Source organism: Annulohypoxylon truncatum (genome assembly GCF_022578515.1).
Source record: "Annulohypoxylon truncatum strain CBS 140777 unplaced genomic scaffold F4807scaffold_20, whole genome shotgun sequence".
NCBI classification, from domain to species: domain Eukaryota; kingdom Fungi; phylum Ascomycota; class Sordariomycetes; order Xylariales; family Hypoxylaceae; genus Annulohypoxylon; species Annulohypoxylon truncatum.
Genome location: NW_025953806.1, coordinates 261373 through 280955, shown reverse-complemented (window position 1 = coordinate 280955; position 19583 = coordinate 261373). Strand labels below are relative to the sequence as shown.

At 47.3% G+C, this 19583-nt stretch overlaps 8 protein-coding genes across 8 annotated transcripts; 4 read left to right on the top strand and 4 right to left on the bottom strand.

The window, feature by feature from the left end:
* Positions 1-961: 961 nt before the first annotated feature.
* F4807DRAFT_134105 (uncharacterized protein) lies at positions 962-1976 on the bottom strand. Its single transcript, XM_047993022.1, has 3 exons — positions 1648-1976; positions 1334-1567; positions 962-1273 (listed from the first exon to the last, which is right to left on the bottom strand). Exons 1-3 carry the CDS (start codon positions 1702-1704, stop codon positions 1073-1075), a joined length of 492 nt encoding a protein of 163 aa, XP_047853308.1. The 5' UTR covers positions 1705-1976; the 3' UTR covers positions 962-1072.
* A 403-nt stretch (positions 1977-2379) lies between these two features.
* Positions 2380-3687, top strand: F4807DRAFT_429443 (uncharacterized protein). Its single transcript, XM_047998329.1, has 4 exons — positions 2380-2587; positions 2676-2761; positions 2827-3038; positions 3114-3687. Exons 2-4 carry the CDS (start codon positions 2679-2681, stop codon positions 3539-3541), a joined length of 723 nt encoding a protein of 240 aa, XP_047853307.1. The 5' UTR covers positions 2380-2587; positions 2676-2678; the 3' UTR covers positions 3542-3687.
* Positions 3688-4007: 320 nt separating this feature from the next.
* On the bottom strand, positions 4008-5912 carry F4807DRAFT_461326 (glycoside hydrolase family 18 protein; the record flags this gene model as incomplete). The annotated part of the gene is made up of 3 exons (XM_048001669.1): positions 4008-4584; positions 4633-5190; positions 5245-5912. 3 exons carry the CDS (start codon positions 5910-5912, stop codon positions 4008-4010), a joined length of 1803 nt encoding a protein of 600 aa, XP_047853306.1.
* Positions 5913-7589: 1677 nt separating this feature from the next.
* F4807DRAFT_429434 (uncharacterized protein) lies at positions 7590-9910 on the top strand. Its single transcript, XM_047998328.1, has 4 exons — positions 7590-8215; positions 8283-8583; positions 8639-9551; positions 9616-9910. Exons 1-4 carry the CDS (start codon positions 7903-7905, stop codon positions 9781-9783), a joined length of 1695 nt encoding a protein of 564 aa, XP_047853305.1. The 5' UTR covers positions 7590-7902; the 3' UTR covers positions 9784-9910.
* Positions 9911-9913: 3 nt separating this feature from the next.
* On the bottom strand, positions 9914-13006 carry F4807DRAFT_133985 (glycosyltransferase family 39 protein). The gene is made up of 4 exons (XM_047993021.1): positions 12908-13006; positions 12465-12764; positions 10740-12375; positions 9914-10686 (listed from the first exon to the last, which is right to left on the bottom strand). Exons 2-4 carry the CDS (start codon positions 12720-12722, stop codon positions 10253-10255), a joined length of 2328 nt encoding a protein of 775 aa, XP_047853304.1. The 5' UTR covers positions 12723-12764; positions 12908-13006; the 3' UTR covers positions 9914-10252.
* Positions 13007-13663: 657 nt separating this feature from the next.
* Positions 13664-14611, top strand: F4807DRAFT_133975 (YjgF-like protein). The gene is made up of 4 exons (XM_047993019.1): positions 13664-13812; positions 13877-14025; positions 14091-14104; positions 14164-14611. Exons 2-4 carry the CDS (start codon positions 13983-13985, stop codon positions 14482-14484), a joined length of 378 nt encoding a protein of 125 aa, XP_047853303.1. The 5' UTR covers positions 13664-13812; positions 13877-13982; the 3' UTR covers positions 14485-14611.
* Positions 14605-15665, bottom strand: F4807DRAFT_133980 (uncharacterized protein). The gene has a single exon (XM_047993020.1). It carries the CDS (start codon positions 15647-15649, stop codon positions 14738-14740), a length of 912 nt encoding a protein of 303 aa, XP_047853302.1. The 5' UTR covers positions 15650-15665; the 3' UTR covers positions 14605-14737.
* Positions 15666-16494: 829 nt separating this feature from the next.
* Positions 16495-18180, top strand: F4807DRAFT_429425 (uncharacterized protein). Its single transcript, XM_047998327.1, has 3 exons — positions 16495-16931; positions 17027-17446; positions 17504-18180. The coding sequence occupies exons 1-3, from the start codon at positions 16904-16906 to the stop codon at positions 17533-17535; spliced, it is 480 nt and encodes a 159-aa protein (XP_047853301.1). The 5' UTR covers positions 16495-16903; the 3' UTR covers positions 17536-18180.
* Positions 18181-19583: the final 1403 nt, after the last annotated feature.

The following is a 19583-nucleotide window of genomic DNA, read 5'->3' as shown; positions in this document are numbered from 1 at the left end:
TTCGTTATAGCTAGAGAGGTTATAGAGAGTTCACAAAAGAAAGGTCTATTTAAACTTCTTAGGTCATGAGGATATCACCACTTAATGCTATTTTCAATACCTAGGTATTAACACCAACATCCCATCATAAAGAGATAATGATTGTATAGGTACTTGTCTCGACAGTCTTGCTTCTTATGGCTGATTGGCCAATTCAAACTTTTTCTAGAAGCCATCACATGGATACCCGAATTTATATCGTTCTATAAACATACGTGTGGTGTATTTCCCATTAATATGACTGTCTGCCTATCAGAAAATCCCGAGAAATAGTCGAGAGACACCGAATATATGTAAATCAGTTACATTAATGGTAAGTAGCACAAGCTGCAACCCATCAGATCCAAAAATAGGGGTCTTATGACGCAGATGAACGGATTATTCAGGATAAACAATGTGAGGTCATCCTGCCTGTAGGGCGCAATCCTACCTCTCCTGCCAAAGTGGCGTCTCGCAGATCTTGCTCACACTTTAAGGTCACTATTTCCTCGCTACCTAGGTAGCAAGGTTGAAGTTTCCAGGCATTTGATGCGTATAGTCGGCCGAGAGGAGTACCTATTGCCCAATAAGCAAACCCCCTTAGAGGTGAGTAATTACCATTATTTGTTGATGCCCCTCGAGCGTCACTAGCCCAAAATTCAATCAATCAGCAAGTGAGAAGACAGTAAGGGATAGGGTTATGAAATCGTGGAAGACTCCAATCAATGCCGTGGAGTGCTTGCTGTGTATATTCGTGTACCGCCTTTGCCAAATTATAATTAATTCCCAAATCGATGTTTGCCCATACATGTAATAATCGTATCTTGATCATAGTAGCCGACCCAGTTAACCCAGCATGACTTACTCAACCATGTTCAGCCAGCTCATACGCCTTTTGTTCCCAGGAGCATCCACGCTCGTTCATGATGGCTTGCTTATCGCTTCCATTTCGTCCACTTGATCCTTTTGTAACGCCTATGATAACCATGATGCAGTTGTTCGTAAGAGTATCCCGAGAATTCAGTCGAGCTGTGTTGTTGTTGTTGTTGTATATTCACTTGGGGTAGCTTAGTCGGTTTGCCGCTCTCCGGTCATTTTTGTGCTGCTCGGTCACCTGGACCTGTTGCTTCGCAGCTAGAGCATTGATTTTCTCGCGGGCCTTCATCAAGCCGCTGTTGTCTTGCTCTCTCAATTTGGCCCGGATTTCATACAGGGAGAGGAGCGTGGAGGCTCTATCAATATCGGCATCTGGTCGCTGAGCCACAAGTTAGTATATACTATATTAAAACAAAGAAAAGATTGTCAAAAGACATACCTCATGTCCAGAAGGACTTCCAGGCATTGAAGGAGATGCAGAGTTTGTTCTAGTCAATGGTGGTGTGAGCATGCGACGGCCGAACTTGTCTGTCATGCGTCCGGCAGGTGAGTTCATCCTGTTTTCGGCGACCGGGACGCTGAGGCTTCTGGGCTCATGCTCCAGCCGCAGTTGGCTTTTACGATCGAGCGCCCGGTTGGCGCTCAAAAGATCCTTTGAGGCGGATTGATCTTGCTACATAGAATCATCTCAATTAATCAACTAAATTCGGATGATTGTTTAGGGGGAGAAAATGCGATTGAAATGCCACATACAGTAGCTTGGAGATCGTTGAGATCAGCCAGCATCTGTGCTAGCTGTAGAGCTTCCATAATGTCGCATTCGACAAAGAACCACCAACGATGGGCGATTGTTAAGATATCACACACAAAAAAAATCCAAGGCTTAATAGAGGAAACTTTGCGCGACTTGGTCGAATTGAAACTTGGGTGAAATGACGAAGTTGTCGATGGGATGAAGGCCAAAAACAGGTTGGTCTTGTGATGATATCAGGTATTTCAGGCCTTGTTATCAAGGTGGGTTAAGGGACTTTTCACTTTGCAGGGGAAGAATGGAGGTGAGAGAAATAAATTATTTAACTCAGTAAAGCGTTGTGGAGTCGCTGGAGTGCTCTTACCTACTAATGTATGTACTCTTACCCCAGGCCCAGACCCGGCTAGTCCGGCGCCCAGGCATTCTACAGAGACTCCCCCCACGCTTGGGACTTCACTCCGCCCGTCATTGCAACCCACTTTTGTAATCCTTGCAGCCTTTGGAACCTCCGGGCGCGTTCGATTACGCATCAAGCATTATTCCGTAGATCTACGCATATCTACGCACATCTACGTATATCTACGTACATCTACGTACCCCATACCGAGAGCGAGGTAACTTTTAGCAGGTGGGCCCTCGCGGGTAACGCCTACTGTTACCCATCCAATCGCCATCCAATCGCCATCCACTGGCCTAACACCTCTTATGGGATAGTGCCAGGGCTTTAATTAATCCCGTCGTTAGCGACTCGTAGCGGCTCATAACGGCTCATATGGCTTTTCAGAAGCCGAACATCGGGACATTGTTGTATAGTCGTCGTCACTGAGACATTGAAGCTCCATCTCCGCAGACGTTGCCGAACAAGTTTGAAGGATATAAAAGCCCCTGGATAATTCGTAGTTGTGCGAGACGAAGGTTTCTTCGTCATCACTCTCTTTGCATGTAAGTTAAGCCCGCAGGATTCAAGCCAATCCTGCTCTGCGCCGCTATCAGCCATAAGAATCCGTTTGCTGACTATCCCCTTAAAAAGACAATGAATGTTTTCCGTCGCAGTATGGCGTCAGTGGCTTCTTTGAAACAGGCCGGCAAGGTCGTCTGCATCGGTCGCAATTATGCGTGAGTGCTGCGTTCATAATCCTCCCACGGCAGGGGGTGCGAAAAGGCTCACCATTCTCGCATAGGGACCATATCGCCGAGTTAAACAGTGCCAGGCCGAAGCAGCCTTTCTTCTTCCTGAAGCCTACATCGTCGCTTCTGTTGCCCGGGGCTGGCCCCGTTATTCGACCTAAGGGCGTAGACCTTCACTATGAAGTGGAATTGGCTCTCATCCTGGGTAAGCAAGTGAAAGACCTTGCAGCGGACGATGAGAAGGGAGCCTTAGACGCCATTGAACGTAAGTTATTTACAAAGGCTTTGTTTGTGACTTATAGCTCATAACTTCGTCCAATAAACTAACCAATTATTGAAGACTATGCTCTTAGCATTGACATGACCGCGAGAAACATTCAAAATGAGGCCAAGAAAAAGGGGCTGCCTTGGTCAATCGCCAAGGGATTCGATACCTTCTTGCCAATGAGCAATCTCATTGAGAAATCGGCAATTCCTAACCCTCATGCCATAGATATCTATCTCACCGTCAACAACAAGGTCCAGCAGGCAGATTCCACCGAACTCATGCTTTTCCAGATCCCAAGGGTACTGAGCGACATCTCTAAGGTTATGACCCTTGAGAAGGGAGACATTATTCTCACCGGAACACCGAAAGGTGTTGGGCCGGTCGTGCCAGGCGATGTCATGCGAGCCGGCATTAAGGTCAACGGTAAAGAAATCGAGGAGAGCAAGATTGAGGTCGCAGTTGAGGAATCAACGAGCTCATACGAGTATTCGGAGACATAAATTTACTTACTAAGCTGGTCTTGTCATGATCTAGTGAATGGCTTACAATTCCATCCCTTACATAGTCCTTCTACATTGATCTAACCTATATATAAAGTCAAATATTTCCCAACAAGCTAGATCAGCCTTCGACCTAGTATTGCAGCATGTCTTCAATACTGTATATATTGATTCTCATGTCAAGTATTTATCTTGATAGAAGTGCATTCAAAACATACATACAATCCAGCCAGAAATCCAAGCTAATTCAAAAACAGTCAACTCATACAACTCTTTAGATCATGTTTATTAGGCCTATATACGCCACCGTCTGAAATAGCCCAATTGAAGGCCAATATCGTATGCTTTGAGAGAAAATGACTCCAACCGCACCAATCCAATTTTCCAAAACCCATATACAAGAAATCCATGCAGAGTAAATACAGGGCACGTCTAGCCATCCTATATAGGTAGCTATTCTCCCAATTTATTCATCCGGCATTCCCCGTCGTATGTTACGGTACTGGCTAGTCGGATAATGAAGGTTGTTGGGCGTCTCGTCGAGCCAATCCACGTTCTTCGACATCGTATTAATCAAGCTCCGGGAACCCCCTTTATCACCACTAGCCTCCCAGAAGAACGCACCGCCGAGGTCGCGCCACTGTATATACTCCGACTTGAAATCGGTGCTTCGGACATCGTCGTATGAGATGAGCTCCTTGGTCTCGGCATCGTAACTATATGTTGCTTTCGCAACGTGGTCGTATACAACCTTGGCCCCTGGTTTCGGTAGGTCCTTGTAATACCAAACTCCGGCTTGCGGACCTCCTTCTCCGACAGTCGAGTAGTTCTGCCCGAGGCCGGAAGTACCCTCGAAAGATCGGCCGTATAGGGGTATTCCCATAAGGATCTTCCGCGGATGAATGCCTCGGGATATGTAGTGGTCAATAGCATTGTCCGTACTTAGGTTATTCGCGGTGGGACCACTCTTATATTCGAATACATTGGCTTGGTGCCCACTGACTGTATCCCAGCTTCCGGAATAGTCGTAGGCCATCAAATTCCTATATTCTATTAGCATGATGTTCTCTTGCCGAAAAGTTGAAGCTCACCAATGGTCCACATATTTATTCATGGCGGTCAAGTCTAATTTCTCATAGTTCAACGAGCTAGCCGGGCTCGCTACGCTGATAGTAAATCTATGCCTCAGTTCATGAAGAAGCGTATATTGGTCAAGCGCGTGCCTGCAAGCCTCGAGCAGCTTGACAAAATTCGCTTTCTCAACTTCATTGGTAGGATACTCCCAATCGATGTCGATGCCATCAAAGCCCCAGTCCGTGACTAGCTGTACCGCAGATGTTGCAAACGTGTGTCTTGTCGCATCAGTCGCAGCTACGGTTGCGAATTTGGGCGAGTAGTTCCAGCCCCCTATGGAGAGGAGCGTCTTGAGGTTTCGGTTATACTTCTTGTGGATGAACAGCTGCTTAATGGCACCATAAGCATCTTTGGTGCGGTTAGACTTCGAGTCCTCAGGGTAGCGCGTCTGAAGATCTACAACTGGGTCTGAAGACTTCACAGTCCCGTCCAGGTCGATATCGGCAAAGGCATAGAGGATGTGCGTGAGTTCAGAAACAGGTAGTTCCTGAGGGTGAAAGCCCGAGTTGACGCCCCTGGTAAAGTGTAAGCTAAAGCAATCGGTATACAATAATACTGCGCTTCCTTACCAATTCGTGAAGTAGACGGCATTCTTGAAACCTCTGAAGTGGCCCGGTGGTTTTGGTGGAGGTATGGGCTCGGTAGGTTCTGCTGGCTGTGACGTAGTCGACGAAGCCGTGCTTGGTATCGATGTGGTCGAAGTTGTATTCAGAGAAATGGTTGGGGTCGTAGTTGGGGGGAGGGTATTGCTTGTAGTCGTGTTACCATATGGAGGGCTAGTAGCGCTTGTAGCAGTCGTAGTAGTATTTCCAAACGGAGGGCTAGTGGCACTTGTAGAACTTATCGTGGTGTTTCCAAAGGAAGTGCTGGGAATACTTGTCACGGTGGTTGTAGTGTTTCCAGATGGGATACTAGTAGGGCTCGTAGCACTCGTGGTAGTGTTGCCAAATGGAGCGCTAGTCGTGCTCCCTATACTAGTACTCAGACTTGTAGTACCTATACTAGTATTCGAGCTCGAAGTGCTTGTGCTGGGAATTGAAGCCGTAGTCGTGTTACCCCATGGAGCCCCTGGACAAGTTGGCGCTGTCCCGTTAGGGGCAGCTGTCGTATATATGGTCCTAGTAGCAAATACCGTCGTCGTTAAGTAAACGGGATCGCAATCCTCACGCTCTCCTATCCCAGCTACACTACCCCAGAAGAGGCATTGGGTGAGCCCCCATAAAGAAACCTTCCACATATCGAGTGAAAGAACTGGTGGAAACGACTGGATGGTTCTTCGAAGGGTATCCAGCTGGGCTAAACCACGCAAACCAGGTTTCTTCAGCTTTTATACTAAAAGCTTAGGTCGTAACGTGAACTCACCACTCTTCGCCAGTCTCAGCTTTCGCAGGAGCCCAGACTCGATGGGAGCCCCTCCGCTGAGTTATATGGGAGCATCTAGGTGGCATCTTGTCTCATCGAACGCGTCACTACTATAAATTCTCCTTTTGTCCAATAGGGCGGTCGGGATCCCAAGCCTCGTTAGCACATATGCAAGTCACCCTATGGGAGAGGAATTTGAACCAGGTCTTTAGCCTGAGTAGCCAAGGGTGTATTATCGGTCCGTAGCAGGGAAGAAAATCAGACAAAAAAGCTTCCAAGCTGGGCCACACATCTCATCGGCTGAGGACACGCAATGCCATTGAAAGGTCATTGGACCTCTCGAGAAAATAAAATAGTTGACTAGATGGGGCTTGGGCTGAATGGTCCGGGAAAAGAGGCGAGCAGGAACGTTACTGTCGGTAGAAGGTGGGATAATAACGAGCAATGTCACGGTTGGTTCCCGTCGATTGCAACACTCGATCTGATGCAGGCACAATGGCTCGCCTCGTGGGATCATTTCGATGGCGCGTCCTTCATATGCGACTTGTAGAAAAGGGCATCCTCCTCAGTAGACTTTTAGTTCTAGATCTAGATCAACTTATTGTTCCTGTCTGTCCTTAAATGCCACATGGAATACCACATGGCGACACCGATTATATGCCAATGCCGGTCCGATATCCCAATGATGGAAATGTGGCTTATGACAATAGGACCTGGTTCGAAGGACTTTCCTTAAGTAGGGATTATGAAGCTATAAGTTGTCCACGCAACAATGAGGAGCAAATGCTATGGTCGGATGCTTGCGAGTTAAGACATAACTAAAATAATATTATTGAAACTTGAAGATTATGAGACGGTTGTAATATGTATTATTCAATATTTGTCGATCCAATATATGGCACATAGTTGGTACGACCAGACCTTGATTGGATTGGGTAAGAGAATCACACTCACACGGGATCTTATTAATTCGGTACAAAGCCTGGAGACGGCTTGCCGGCATCTATAGTATGGCGAAATATGGCATTGGTCATATGTAAGTCTAGCTGATCGGTTGCTCGTAGCTGAGGTTCTTGAATAATTTAGTTTTGAGAAACCCGCTTCAGAATACTTGTAGAAATATCATCCATTCTTCCCTGTTACAATTGAGCTCGAGGGAATCGACCTGTAAGTTCTGAAGGTTAGAACAACAGGCCATAATTGATTGGTTCGGGTATAGTAAGACTTGATTCCATTGTACTCCTTATTCGCCACACCTAGCTAATCCCCAGTCTCTTTATTTGCAAATATTCGAATATCCGCACTCTTAAAGTATCTTGAGGTTGATATGAACTGGCGATAATATTGTGTTGCTATTGTTCAACTCGGACATTATTACGACTCTTCTTCGTGAGCGGGGCGTAAAGGATTTTCGTGAATATGACGAGTCATTCGCACAACCTGCACCCAGCCACTTAAGTAATCCGATCACGGCAATTAATAGAGGGGACTGGATGTTGTGTAACCGCCAAGAGAGCTTATCTACGCCAATAGTTAGAGTTGTCAAGAGCGACTTACCAAGGCAGCAGGAGTCATTCTTTCCATATCCACTTCCTAACTACAGCTACGTAACATAACATAACATAGAGTACTTAACCATTTTTCCTTGCTCAACCTTAGGCCAATACTGTAGGTAGCCTTGTTTGGGTGGACTGCGCCTCATCTCTGCGGTCGGCTCAATAGTTGAATAAGGCTATCAGGTTGCCTCAGTCAACTTTCGAAACCGGAACTCTTACAAACGGCTTGCTTCTGCCTTTCATACATACAGGCACCTGCGAGATATCTAATGGGAAAACTCGTATCTTAGCTTAGAGAAGCTATCGACCATGGGAAGAGGAACCCGACCATACTCAGACTCGTTTCGCACCGCGAGTGTCCGGAGCGAGTCCCCGCCTCCGGCTTACTCCAGTCGACCTCCGTCAATATACCAGCGTCTGAGAAGTGAACGAACGCCGCTGATTCCATCAGCCGTGAATTCAAAATCAATACCTGATGTAGTGGTCAAACCTCCCTTGGCATGTCTCCAACTACTTGGCCTGGTGCTTTTTTTCCTGCCCTTCTTCTTCCTCTATCACTTCTTCTCCGGGGGACCTTCATTACCCCCACCCCCAATCCCAACGTATTCAGTTGCCATTATCGGTATGTATATCTCGAGGTCTACATTACCACTCAGAATCAACAGGCGTGATCTGATCTGGACACACAGGCGCTGGACCTGCGGGCATCTCTGCGGCCCAACATCTCTACTGTAATTCAAGAGGTAGACGCTTTCACCTCAATATCACCCTGTTTGAATCGGCCCCCTCAATTGGTGGTCAATTGGCTCTTAATGCTTCCACCGGCGGTCCGGTTTTCCCATACGACGATGACGAACAGAACCCGATAAGCGCAGAAGATATTGCTGGTACGGCTCTCGTCTGGGGCAATCCTCTCTTTACAAAGGCATCGGAGGCAACGCTGGGTGACAGAGTTGGATTCTCTGAGCGTCCGAGCCAGATGGTTGGATAGTAAGAGCTTTAACTCTATTCAGGCGAGAGTCATTCTAGTATTAACCACGTCTAGTTACTCCGATCAAGTCGTCAGCGATACCACTCGCCCTTATAGCAAGACGCCAACCACCAGCTGGCTTGGGCAAATATTCAGATATGGTAGTTCCGTATGGCGTGCGGGAGCTATGGCTAAGGATGGAACAAGCCTACGAGATCGTTTCGTAGACCCGCACCCGACGACGGATCTCATGCAGCTTATGATATCCTTAGGTATTCTCGACTCTGTGCAAGAACCTGCGCAAGATGGACTTGACAATCGAGGCATCAGCGGTGGCTACGTGACCGAGGTCCTCGGGCCTCAGGTCGAGCGAGCCTATTTCCAGAAAGTCTCAGAAATCAGCACCTTGGCCGCGATGTTAGGAGTGGCCCAAGAGGATTATGCCAATTTCTATGTTGGGGGGGAGTTGATTGATAGGCTCGAGCAGATTATCAGTGCGACAGACGCCCACGTGCGGGTAGGTGCAACAGTAGCGGGTATCAAGCACGCATATATCGACGAAGAAAAACCGGCATGGCTTCTTTCATACGGTGCCCTCGGTGTATCTGGTATACAAGCCGAGGCGTTTGACAAAGTCATCATTGCAGCCCCGGAGTTCAATCTATATCAAGTCTCTTCCATCGACGACATCGAGGCCGCTTCTGTTCTGACTTATCGGCCCGTATACATCACATTCTTCACAACACCATCGCGTCTCCGCCCCGACCTCTTCAGAGATGACCTTGACCAAATACTGTTCTTCAACAACGAGGCCGAAGACAGCCCTTTTACCGGATTTAGGGAGCTCGCATTCGTGAGGGAAGTCGTCCGGGTCGGGAATGATGGCAATAGGGTCGTGGAGCACCTGTACCGGATTCTATCAGATGGTGGTGCTATAGAACAACTACGACAACTTAACCAAGAAATCACATGGATCTATCAGACGAGAGTAAGTGACATCCAACTATCGTAACCCATTGTATTAATTTAGATAACTGACCGTCGACCACCAGCTTGAAAATGGCTACCCCGATCTGTACCCATTCAAACGATATCCACCATTCAAATTATCTAGTCAAGGTCTATGGTGGACATCAGCTATCCACTCTATCGCGAGCACTGTGGATATGAGCTGGTTAGCAGGCCAAATTGTCGCTGAAGAAGTTCTCAAGGATTTGTAAGGTCGGACGTGGTCTCGAGGTGGATAATCTCCTTAATTTTACCAGTAGGCGGTAGGCGGATCATCGAGGTTTTTGCTCAGCTTAGCTTAGCGTAGCGTAGCTACTTAATAAGTCATGAGAAATGAGATTGATTTGATTCATGCGTGGTCTTGCGTCTTTAAATGGGGTTTACAGAACGAGTCCTGAGTAGGTATCTGGGCCAAGCGTGTCTGGTGTGCACCTTGGCCTTTTCCTCTCATCATTATCACAAAAACCGACTTTTTATATCTCCATCACCCCGGGTTTTCGCGCAAAGCCTGCCCAACCTATCCATTGTTCGCCCCGTAGATGCCGCTCAATCGTACACCTTGTTTGTCTATCTTCGTCCTCTCCACACGTGATTATGGTTTTACATACCAAGATTATAACCTCAACTAGCCGTCCCATCACCTTGCCCAAATCTGGGTGTTTTAATATCTTTCTCCACCTTTCATTTAGCAAAGTGGAGGTCGTATCCGAGCCACTTGCGTCGGAGGACTTGTTCGACGCTGAGGCCGGGGTAGCCGTAAGTCAGCGGTAGGAAATAGTACCAGCCGGCGAAGGCGAGCGTCAGAATGACACCGCATGCAATCCATGCTGGGACCATGCTCTGACCGGCGAACCGCTCTCGGGCGGTGATGTGTCGCCGAGGACCGGGCGCGCGTCTCTTGCCTGACTTGATCTCGTGATACGTCGGCTCCTCAGCGGAGGGCTCTGCGTTAAAGACGAACTCCAGCAGGGCGCCAACGATGAGACACGAGGTAAGATGAGCGGGGAGGTAGTGGTGTAGGAAAAGCTGGCGTCCCATGAGGTAGAACGGGAAGTAATGCGTAGCCCACGCCAGGAAAAAGAACCCGGTAGAGTTGTAGAGGCGGGAACGAGTGCCTTTATTGAGGTTAGCTGACTAAATACGAAACGGAGGGTTGGGAATAGCTTACGATGATCCAAAGCATCAACACCGCGGCGTAAGGACACTTGATCGGCGCCGATGATTCCAGCGTAAACTGCGATCAGACTGCTAGCGATCCACCAGCCAATAGGGTTACCCAAGAAGTAAATCTGTTGGCGAGTCTCGTTCTGAGTCCAGAAACTGACACCCCGCAGTAGGAACGGCCATTGGTAGGGCTGGCTAGCGTACGGGTGGCTACTAGTCAACTGGTTATTGTGCCAGAACATAGAACGTTGCAACTCAAACCATTTCCTGAGGAAAGGTAGGCTCTTAACCTGGCGTTCTTCTTTCTGGCGGCGGGGGGAATCTGCTGGGACAGATGGAACATCCTCCGCAATCCAGACATTGGAGCTAGGAGCAATCTGCTTGTTTCCGTTGATTTCTTGCTGCTTGTGACCCCATTCCGGAAGGGGCTTCGTATGGGTCCACATCGCAACCTTGCTAGGGTTGTGAATAAGCTTGAAGTGGCTAGAAACACTCTTGAAGTCTTGGTTTGGTTTGCCATGCTCGATCCTAATCTCGAAAAGAGTGTCCGCCGCGCGACCTCCGTATGCGTCTTCCATAGAAACAGTAGTAAATTCCTGGTTCGTGGGGTAGTAAGGAGACGCGACATCATGAGATAGCAAAACTGTATCAGTCACCAAGTGTCGCAGTCTTACGAGTTCGTGATTCTTGACGTGACGGCCCAACTGGTTGTCGTTAGTAACGGGAAGAACCTGCCAGTAGTTGTTGGTATCATTGTATGGGTAGCCCGTGACCTGTTGACCCTGACTAGAGACTCGGCCATCATCATAACGGAGAGGGTACTTGGCGTCGTGACTGTGTAAATATGCCTTGGTCTCTTTATGTCGAATAGTGATGGTGTCGTAGTACTCAATGTTAAGAGAATTCGCAAGCATGACGTTGTCAGACAATGTCTCTTGGAACTCGGGAGTCATAAAATCGTCGCCGGGGCCGGATCGCGTTAAAATGGCAAAGTGGACCTGGAACCAGAACAAGTAGAATAGGAAAGGCAAGACAATCAGCCCTAGAGCACGAGCGCCAAAGTGATGTCCAAATTCTCGTAAGCTCAATGCACCGCCAGGTCGTTTAACATCGAGCAGATCCCACAAGTCAATAACAACCGCAGATCCGATCGTGACGAAGGCGAAGAGGCCGACGTACTTTGTAGAAATGTCGCACGAAAGAGCAAAACCGGTCAAGATAAGCCATTTCCACCATTTGCGGCTGAAAGGATCGTGTCTTAGCTTGTAGAACTTGATATAGCATAGCAGAGAGCATGCCATAGCGAGCACAAGCGTGGCATCCAGCAGGATCAGACGGGTCTGGCCAATGTGGGCATTGTCCAACAAGACGAGGCCAGCGGCAACAATACAAGCGGGCAAACTATACCCAGACTCCCACATGATGAGATAAGTGACGGAGACGGTCAACGAGCCGAGTAGTGCTGGCATAGCGCGAAAGGCTACATAGGGAACCTTATTCGCTATGTACGAATCGCCGATATTCTCGAAGTGGAAGTGTCCGTCATATCCTACAAGCCATCCCATAAGGGCGAATAGTAATTTTCCGAACGGAGGGTGGACATCGAAGAAATAGGTTCTTTCGAGGTAATAGGATGCGAACTAAATGACCAAAAAAGGCGTAAGCAGTGTTCTCTACAGCGTACCCGAGCAAAAAGTCGGAAAGCGGTTTAAAGGCGGTGTCTTCTTACTTTACCGAAGTGGACCTCGTCGAAAACGACCTCGTTCGGATGGCTAATACCCCAAAATCTCGAAATGAAAGCCAGGACAGTGATGACGACGAAAGCAATCTTATAGTCTAGTTCTGAGGATGTGCTAGCGATCTGCTTCTTGACGAGTTTGTCGAGGCTATCGACCTCCGAGTCCGTACCAGCAGGGCTTCCGTTCTTCTTTTTGGAAGAACCGGGCACATTCCGCTGGCGCAGACTACCCTGCGGAGTAGTCGACATAGTGTAAAGGAGCGCAGTTCAGAAGAAATTGGTGTGTGAGAACTGGTGAGAATTGGGAATTAGCTGGGAGAGGCCTGAAGTTTTGATGCTTTTTGGTTCGGATGATTACGTCGCATTTGACGTGTCACAGCATAAGGACAACCAGCATCCTTGTACCGTTTTCTAGAAATACCAGAGATACTTACAGAAACAAAGAAAAAAGAAGTAATTCAACCAACCATATGGCCAATTCGTAGGCCGAATGCTGTGATGGTTGGCGCCGAAGGTTGTCGGAAAGACGAAAGTTGGTGATCAAGAAGAAATGTTCAAAGAAAACGGCCCTTGATTAAAATCTTAATAACTAATAACCTAACGCAGGGGAAGCTTCAGAGTTGCGGCGCGAGTTGTCCGCGTTCCCACCCTGTGCGACGCAATGAGTACTAGGTATGTACTTCGTACTGCACTTGCCTGGCACTTGCCCAGATGTACCTCTTCCAGGGGCTATCGAGTTAATTCTGGCCACTTGGCAACACCTCAGCCTCACGACCCCCTTTTTATTAGAACCACGGTGGAAGGATCCATCAAAGCCTGCAAAGCCTGAATCTCGTTATGGAGGTGTTATTAGGTCCAAGTTGAAACAACATTTGAGAAACGATAATCCACGATGCCCACGAAGACGGCTAATACCGAAATCTTATCGACAATAAAGATCTTATCTACTCGTGATGCAGCAAGTTCAACGACACCGAAAGGCACAAACAAAACGGTACCATACAATTGGGAACCTGGAATATCAAAGAAATTTATACCTGAACCCACGTGCATTAGATGCATCTCCATCTACCGGCAAACAAATACCACCTACCAGTCTAAGCTACCGTGACCTCATAGCAACCTTTGTACCTACATATAATGCCCTAAATATCCATGTTTACATAAGATATCGCTAAAGATTTAACTTTACCCGTTTACATGGTAGACTCTCACGTAGCACGGAGCTTAGCAACCTCCCACCCCGCCTTAGCCGGAGGGCCGAAGTACGGAGACCACTGGAAACTTTAAGTGGCTACAAAATCTCCACGCCCTACTATTGACTAGATCTGATTACAAAGTACTCAATACCATCGCGGTTTTTGTTTTATAAATACCTAACTTAGAGCTATGCCAGTGGCTAGTCGAGCATTTCCAATTCGATTACTTCTCTCCTCCGCTGTACGTCGTGGTTCAATTCCGATCTCACAGAAACCTCTCGTCTCAATAACCTCAACGCCAATCCGCACCATGTCTGATATCACTCACGTTTTCGCTAAGGACGCCGCTCCTCGTAAGTGGAACTCTCAGGGCAAAGAAGTCAAGCGGGTTATTTTCAATTGCTAATCAGACATTCAGCTGCCGGCCCCTATGTACGGACTAATGAATCTTGACTTTCTTATTCTGTCTAGGAGCTGACTGTGACTATTAGTCTCATGCCATCAAGACACCTACTGCTATCTACTGCTCGGGTCAAATCCCTTGTGATGCTCAAGGTAACCTTGTGGAAGGAACTATTGGCGAGAAGACAGCATCTTGTATCTCGAACCTAAAGGCTGTTCTCACTGCTGCTGGTTCCTCTATCGAGAAGGTGGTCAAGGTCAACATCTTCTTAGCCGACATGTCCTTGTTCGCCGATATGAACACCGAGTACGCTAAGTGGTTCGTCCACAAGCCTGCCCGTAGCTGCGTGGCTGTCAAACAGCTACCTAAGGGCGTTGACGTTGAGATAGAGTGCATTGCTCTCCCCTAAGAAGTCTCGGCAGGAAGGCATGCAGGGTATGCACGGAAATATTTACATCATTTTCACCTACATAGTTTAGGTTGATCAATTACGACGATTTTCAAATTACGTAGCTTTCAATTCTTGAATATGAGACCAACGACAGGTAGGAAAGCTTGTCTGGCTGGTCGTATTACTTAACACCAAGCAAGGATCAAACTCATGCATGAAGTTTCGACACTACTACATACCCAAAGATCAGATCACTAATATTGGATTTATCTCAACAGCCAGAGTAGCCCTCTGAATTATCAAGGACTCTTCCAGAGAGTTCACGCCGTTCGCTAACCTTAGCACTTTCTATGCTACCTCTTTTAGGGGTTATATGTACCTGCCGAATAGGAACCCTTGTTACTGTGAGGATTTGTGCTTCTTCGATTTCCCATTCATCTTCAAGATTGCTATCCTGCGCCACTGAGGAAGGGCTATGAACATCGCCCATCCGTTCATCATTTGTATCGAGAGGTGGCAAGTCTCTCCAACCGCCGGGTTCACTTACAATAGATGGCCGCCGGACGTCATGAGGAGCTGTAGATCCCGATGCCCCAAGAACAATCCAGTCGATAGGAGTTGAGGGGCTACGAGGGATGCTTGAGGTGTTGCTCGGAAGTCCAATGTGCCTTTTCATTATGTCACTGAAATTTTTGAGTTGTAGTGAAGGCAATCTTGATATATTGGCCTTGTTCCAGCTAGGGGATCTGCTAAAATTGTACACGATTTCGCCAGCAATACCATATTTTATTAGAATTTCGGCCTGCTTGTAGACGCGATGGAACCTCCCGACAGTTGTTATACTCGGCTCGCGGAGTATGTCTTGGACTTCTTGGGTAGCTTTCGTCTTGGGACCTTGATACACAAGTCTTTCGGCGCGGTCACGTTCACTGAGCAACTGGGATAGATCAGACGCACTCCCTGATTCAAGGTACGCAACTGTTGCTTCATGACCTTGAGTTCGGGGTATAAAGTTCGTCTTGGAGACACAAATAGCATTACGTCGACCCGAAGATCCTCTGGTTTGTTCCTGAGTACTCGATAAGCTCTCAAGTAGCGAGCTAACCCGATGCTCCTCCTTCGTGTTGTTTTTATCCTTTCTCCCTTTCTTATAAGGGTTGAACCACTTTTTGATAAATTCCATATTAAATGTTATGTTACCAACCTCAATGGCTCATACGGGCTTACCTTCTAGGCGGTTTTAGGGACTAAAACTAGAATCGGTGGCAAGCAAGCAGCTTCAAGTAGGATATATCTATTTAATGTGTCTAGGAACAATGCACAGAGTAACAAAGACGACACCTATTGTTCAAAACCAGACCCCGTTAACAATAAAGTGAGTTGAAGAACAATTTTAGAAGGTAGTGAGTTTTGTGAGTTCGTACGTAGTTTTTTCCTATGGTCATCAACTCCTAGTATTGCTTAGGACTATTTTGCCTGAAGTGAGATCAGTGCATGGCTTCACAGTTACACACCGTGTTGTTGGATGGAAAACAGGTTATACAAAGAGGGTTCTGTGATCCAGGGTACCTAGGTAGGTCAATTATCCAAGATGCTAATTGATACGATCACGAAGCTAGACCAGCTGAGTTTATATGCCCCTTGAGGGCTATTATTACTGTGCGTAGTGTTTGGACCACGTACTTGAGTGAAACTCGAGTAATTCTCATCTCTACATTTACTATTGAAGTATTGGTCCACCATGCTTGCGCTCCGGGAATCATCTGGTGTTCTGCCTATTATTCACTGTATTGACGAATCAAATCCCATAGCTTCTTCACCTCAGAGAATGCTATTGTTTGGCTTTTTCAGATAACCAGACAAAGAAAGTTTCTTTATGAGGCCGTCTGGCTGTGTACTGACGTCTTTGTCCCTTCCTTAATGTCACTAAGAAAAAAACGTCCTTGTTCACCTGGATATGACTATTGTTGACTCAAACAACACACAGGGCACATTCATATCATGAGAAAACCCAAATTCATGTCGAGACTCCCACTTCGTGTTTTATTTATTTAATCAAAACTGTTGAACAGTTCTTGTAATCTTCTAATAGGAGACCAATGTCATTCTATTCAAGCTATCCGGCATAGCATTTAATTTTTTCTATTCCCATTCAATAAGGAGACACTTAGAAATTCAATCACTACGAAGTTTGACACTAAGAAGATCTCCACGATGTGCTTTTCCGACTCTTCCGACCCTTACGACCCTTACAACCCGAGACGCGACAGTCGACGCGCCGTCACCGCAGTTGTCCGCGAGGCAGAGAGCTCGACTCAGGGCTACGGACAACGCCCTCAACCGGCCCCGTATGCGGTGGGAGGCTATAGCTATTCGCAGAATTTCCGAGTAGGGAGCTCCTACGCTCAACCTGGACATCCCCAGCATCGCCCAGCTAATGATCCCCGTGCTGTCTGGGGCCAGGACTATTCTCAACAGCCAAGTCAGCCTCCTAGTCACCCTCGACCTTACACTCAGCCTTATCAACAGCATCCCCAGAATTACCCGCAACAATACGCACCACAATATAACCGGCACGAAGGTCAGCAAAAATTTCGACCTTATCGCCCAGATCCGTTGGAGGGAGCTAATGTGCAGAAAGTCCCAGTCTCGAGGCCGGGAGTCGCGTCGGGCTATGCCCAAGAGCGACACCAAAGTGTCCATGGCCAGATAGTTTACGATGAGCCCAGCCAGACGGGGTCTGCATCGGCAGCCTACCCAGGAGCTTCGCAAAGAGAGACGGTTTTACCTCAACGTCCAGCTGGCCTCAAGCCCTCAAGTAGGCCGATGAACCCCGAGCTGACGCCGTCTAAGTCGCGGCCTGGGAAATTAGTCAGGAGAGACAGCAACGGAGTAAGCGAGTGCAGCGACGATGACTACGCAGTTGACTTGAGGGATTACACCGTCTCGCCTGACATCTTAAGGGGACGCCCTAATCGTCCTAATCGCCCTCGTAAGCCAAGCAAGTATTAGCATTTGCTTTGCCTGCTCTACCTACCGAACGTTGAGATACCCATAGAGCACGTGTGAATCTGGGTCACGTTAGTCGGGGACGATCCCCTCGTTTAGGGACATGGGTGGAAGACGACTAAGGAGATTTGCTTTTGCGCTTCTGTGGACGCATGGACATTTATGTTTGCTTGGGAACTAGGGTCGGGCGGCGTTGAAGGAGAATTGGCTGTTTTGATAGGTCGTTCATAGGATTTTGAGCTTTTATTGACATAATGCGACGTACGTTAGTCTAGTTAGCGTGATGATATTCCTGCAAAACATCTGCCTGCGCTTAAGCCCACCGAAATCTTGACCATTTTGGTTGATGGTGCGTATGGTGCGCGTCTAGGTTACGTATAGCTAGTAATGATGCGATCTGTATCGAAATAGGAATCTCAGGCACCGATATTTCATTGATGCGCAGGTGCGACGATATTAGTTTAGCATAGGACTGGCGTCTTGGAAGGTTAGGAAGTCGGGAAGGCTTCTAAATTCGAGACAACGCTATTGGCCGAGACTATCATCGTCGTCACGGACCATTAAAACCGATTAAAAACGATTAAACCTTATTCGATAGGGCTGATAACACGGATAAGTACGTACATACAGTTGAGATAACTCTATCGATGCAGCAAGGTTACGCGTTAGCCAATGGTTGCCAAGGATTCATCATGGATGTGGATGGGTAGTGGGTGTTTGCAAGCATACCGAATCTTGGTTGCTCTGGTCATTGTCGAACCTGCATGTTCAGGGAAGCGACCTTTGGTTGATGGCTCGCACGAGACGCACAATATGCACAATACATATGTACCAACCTTACCAAGATTGATGACTCAACAGAGATTGCTTCGGTGTCAATACTTCATTCGATCCCACTGATTTAATGATGTGATTCCTCCATTCAGGGGGCAGGAGGGTTTCTCGGCAGACGGCAAGTCGACCATTCACATCCACCGCTCTTACTAAAACGATAACTGTATTAGCCTTAATTGTGGAGAAATCCGATTGGAAGTAACATTCGAAATGACTCGGTGTCATTGCTCAAGTGTTCATGTGCTCATCCGTTCCTCCCCAGGGATTGACAAGAGATCAAATCAGCTATCGATCTACAATCGCCTCGACAATTTCCTGTGAGCAACCTTGGAAATGCGCCGATGCGGATTAGAACTCGACTCCCCATTTTCGCATCTGCGAGAATAACACGGGATATTCAAAGGGATTAGGACCGGGTGCCCCTTATTACTGCAACTATTGGTAAAATACGGAATATACTAGTACAATATTGTGACAGCCAATTGACGTCACCTGACACAGGTAAGAAAAGAAAGAAGAAATCTCGCCGCTCGGATAGATTTTGTAGGACATTTCCGAGCCGGAGTCTATCCTGCCCCGGAGCCGAATGCGAGATTGGAACTTGAAAGTGATCGGACAATTGAGAATAATAATGAACCATTGATTGAGTCTTGACTGTTGGTCGACTGTCATCGTTCGAACCACTGACGAATAGACAATTGTCCATTCCCGAGCTCCTGTCGTCTCCTGCGACTGTTGACCGTTACACAGCAAGGAGCAAGGAATGTGTCTGGGGAATGGTGGCCAGAGAAGAGCACGGAACGTCGATGTGCAGATACACCGTTAGTGCTGCACGTATTGGATATAGCGTACATATTACCAGGTCCACGGTGGATTACCAAGCTGGGTATTATTAATAAATAAATTCCAAGGCTTAGCGTAAAGTTAGAAGCACAGCTTGCCGATCTTAAGTGCTTGGTGCTTGCCAGCGAGCCAGCGTTGCTATCATTATGCATATTTCCGTCGATAAGCAATTAAAGTTTCTTTTTCCCAACGCTGCCGACGTATTCCGTGTAGACACGACCACACGGCCGAATGTAAATAACATTACAAGCCAATCATGGTCCATTGGAACACACAGAATGCGAGATTCTCTATGCAGCAGACATGCTCTTTTCTTAAGGGTCCTCCTTATGCCTCTCCACGGCTATAGAGTCATAGCATGTATAGTATGTATGCGGTTTACGGGCACAGTCAATAAATACGTCCGTAGTGTTTTAAATGGTACGATGTAT

What these genes read in the sequence shown, in the direction of transcription:
- F4807DRAFT_134105 (XM_047993022.1), bottom strand. Translation starts at nt 1,704, where the DNA reads ATGGAAGCTCTACAGCTAGCACAGATGCTGGCTGATCTCAACGATCTC. An exon ending in TCAACGATCTCCAAGCTACT is followed by an intron (nt 1,568 to 1,647) that starts GTATGTGGCATT and finishes GATTCTATGTAG; the next exon opens with CAAGATCAATCCGCCTCAAA. An exon ending in GAAGTCCTTCTGGACATGAG is followed by an intron (nt 1,274 to 1,333) that starts GTATGTCTTTTG and finishes CTTGTGGCTCAG; the next exon opens with CGACCAGATGCCGATATTGA.
- F4807DRAFT_429443 (XM_047998329.1), top strand. Translation starts at nt 2,679, where the DNA reads ATGAATGTTTTCCGTCGCAGTATGGCGTCAGTGGCTTCTTTGAAACAG. An exon ending in TGCATCGGTCGCAATTATGC is followed by an intron (nt 2,762 to 2,826) that starts GTGAGTGCTGCG and finishes ATTCTCGCATAG; the next exon opens with GGACCATATCGCCGAGTTAA. An exon ending in AGCCTTAGACGCCATTGAAC is followed by an intron (nt 3,039 to 3,113) that starts GTAAGTTATTTA and finishes CAATTATTGAAG; the next exon opens with ACTATGCTCTTAGCATTGAC.
- F4807DRAFT_429434 (XM_047998328.1), top strand. Translation starts at nt 7,903, where the DNA reads ATGGGAAGAGGAACCCGACCATACTCAGACTCGTTTCGCACCGCGAGT. An exon ending in GTATTCAGTTGCCATTATCG is followed by an intron (nt 8,216 to 8,282) that starts GTATGTATATCT and finishes CTGGACACACAG; the next exon opens with GCGCTGGACCTGCGGGCATC. An exon ending in CCGAGCCAGATGGTTGGATA is followed by an intron (nt 8,584 to 8,638) that starts GTAAGAGCTTTA and finishes AACCACGTCTAG; the next exon opens with TTACTCCGATCAAGTCGTCA.
- F4807DRAFT_133985 (XM_047993021.1), bottom strand. Translation starts at nt 12,722, where the DNA reads ATGTCGACTACTCCGCAGGGTAGTCTGCGCCAGCGGAATGTGCCCGGT. An exon ending in ACGAGGTCCACTTCGGTAAA is followed by an intron (nt 12,376 to 12,464) that starts GTAAGAAGACAC and finishes TTGGTCATTTAG; the next exon opens with TTCGCATCCTATTACCTCGA. An exon ending in TGTTGATGCTTTGGATCATC is followed by an intron (nt 10,687 to 10,739) that starts GTAAGCTATTCC and finishes ACCTCAATAAAG; the next exon opens with GCACTCGTTCCCGCCTCTAC.
- F4807DRAFT_133975 (XM_047993019.1), top strand. Translation starts at nt 13,983, where the DNA reads ATGTCTGATATCACTCACGTTTTCGCTAAGGACGCCGCTCCTC.
- F4807DRAFT_133980 (XM_047993020.1), bottom strand. Translation starts at nt 15,649, where the DNA reads ATGGAATTTATCAAAAAGTGGTTCAACCCTTATAAGAAAGGGAGAAAG.
- F4807DRAFT_429425 (XM_047998327.1), top strand. Translation starts at nt 16,904, where the DNA reads ATGATCCCCGTGCTGTCTGGGGCCAGGA. An exon ending in CGTGCTGTCTGGGGCCAGGA is followed by an intron (nt 16,932 to 17,026) that starts CTATTCTCAACA and finishes AACAATACGCAC; the next exon opens with CACAATATAACCGGCACGAA. An exon ending in AAGGGGACGCCCTAATCGTC is followed by an intron (nt 17,447 to 17,503) that starts CTAATCGCCCTC and finishes TGCTCTACCTAC; the next exon opens with CGAACGTTGAGATACCCATA.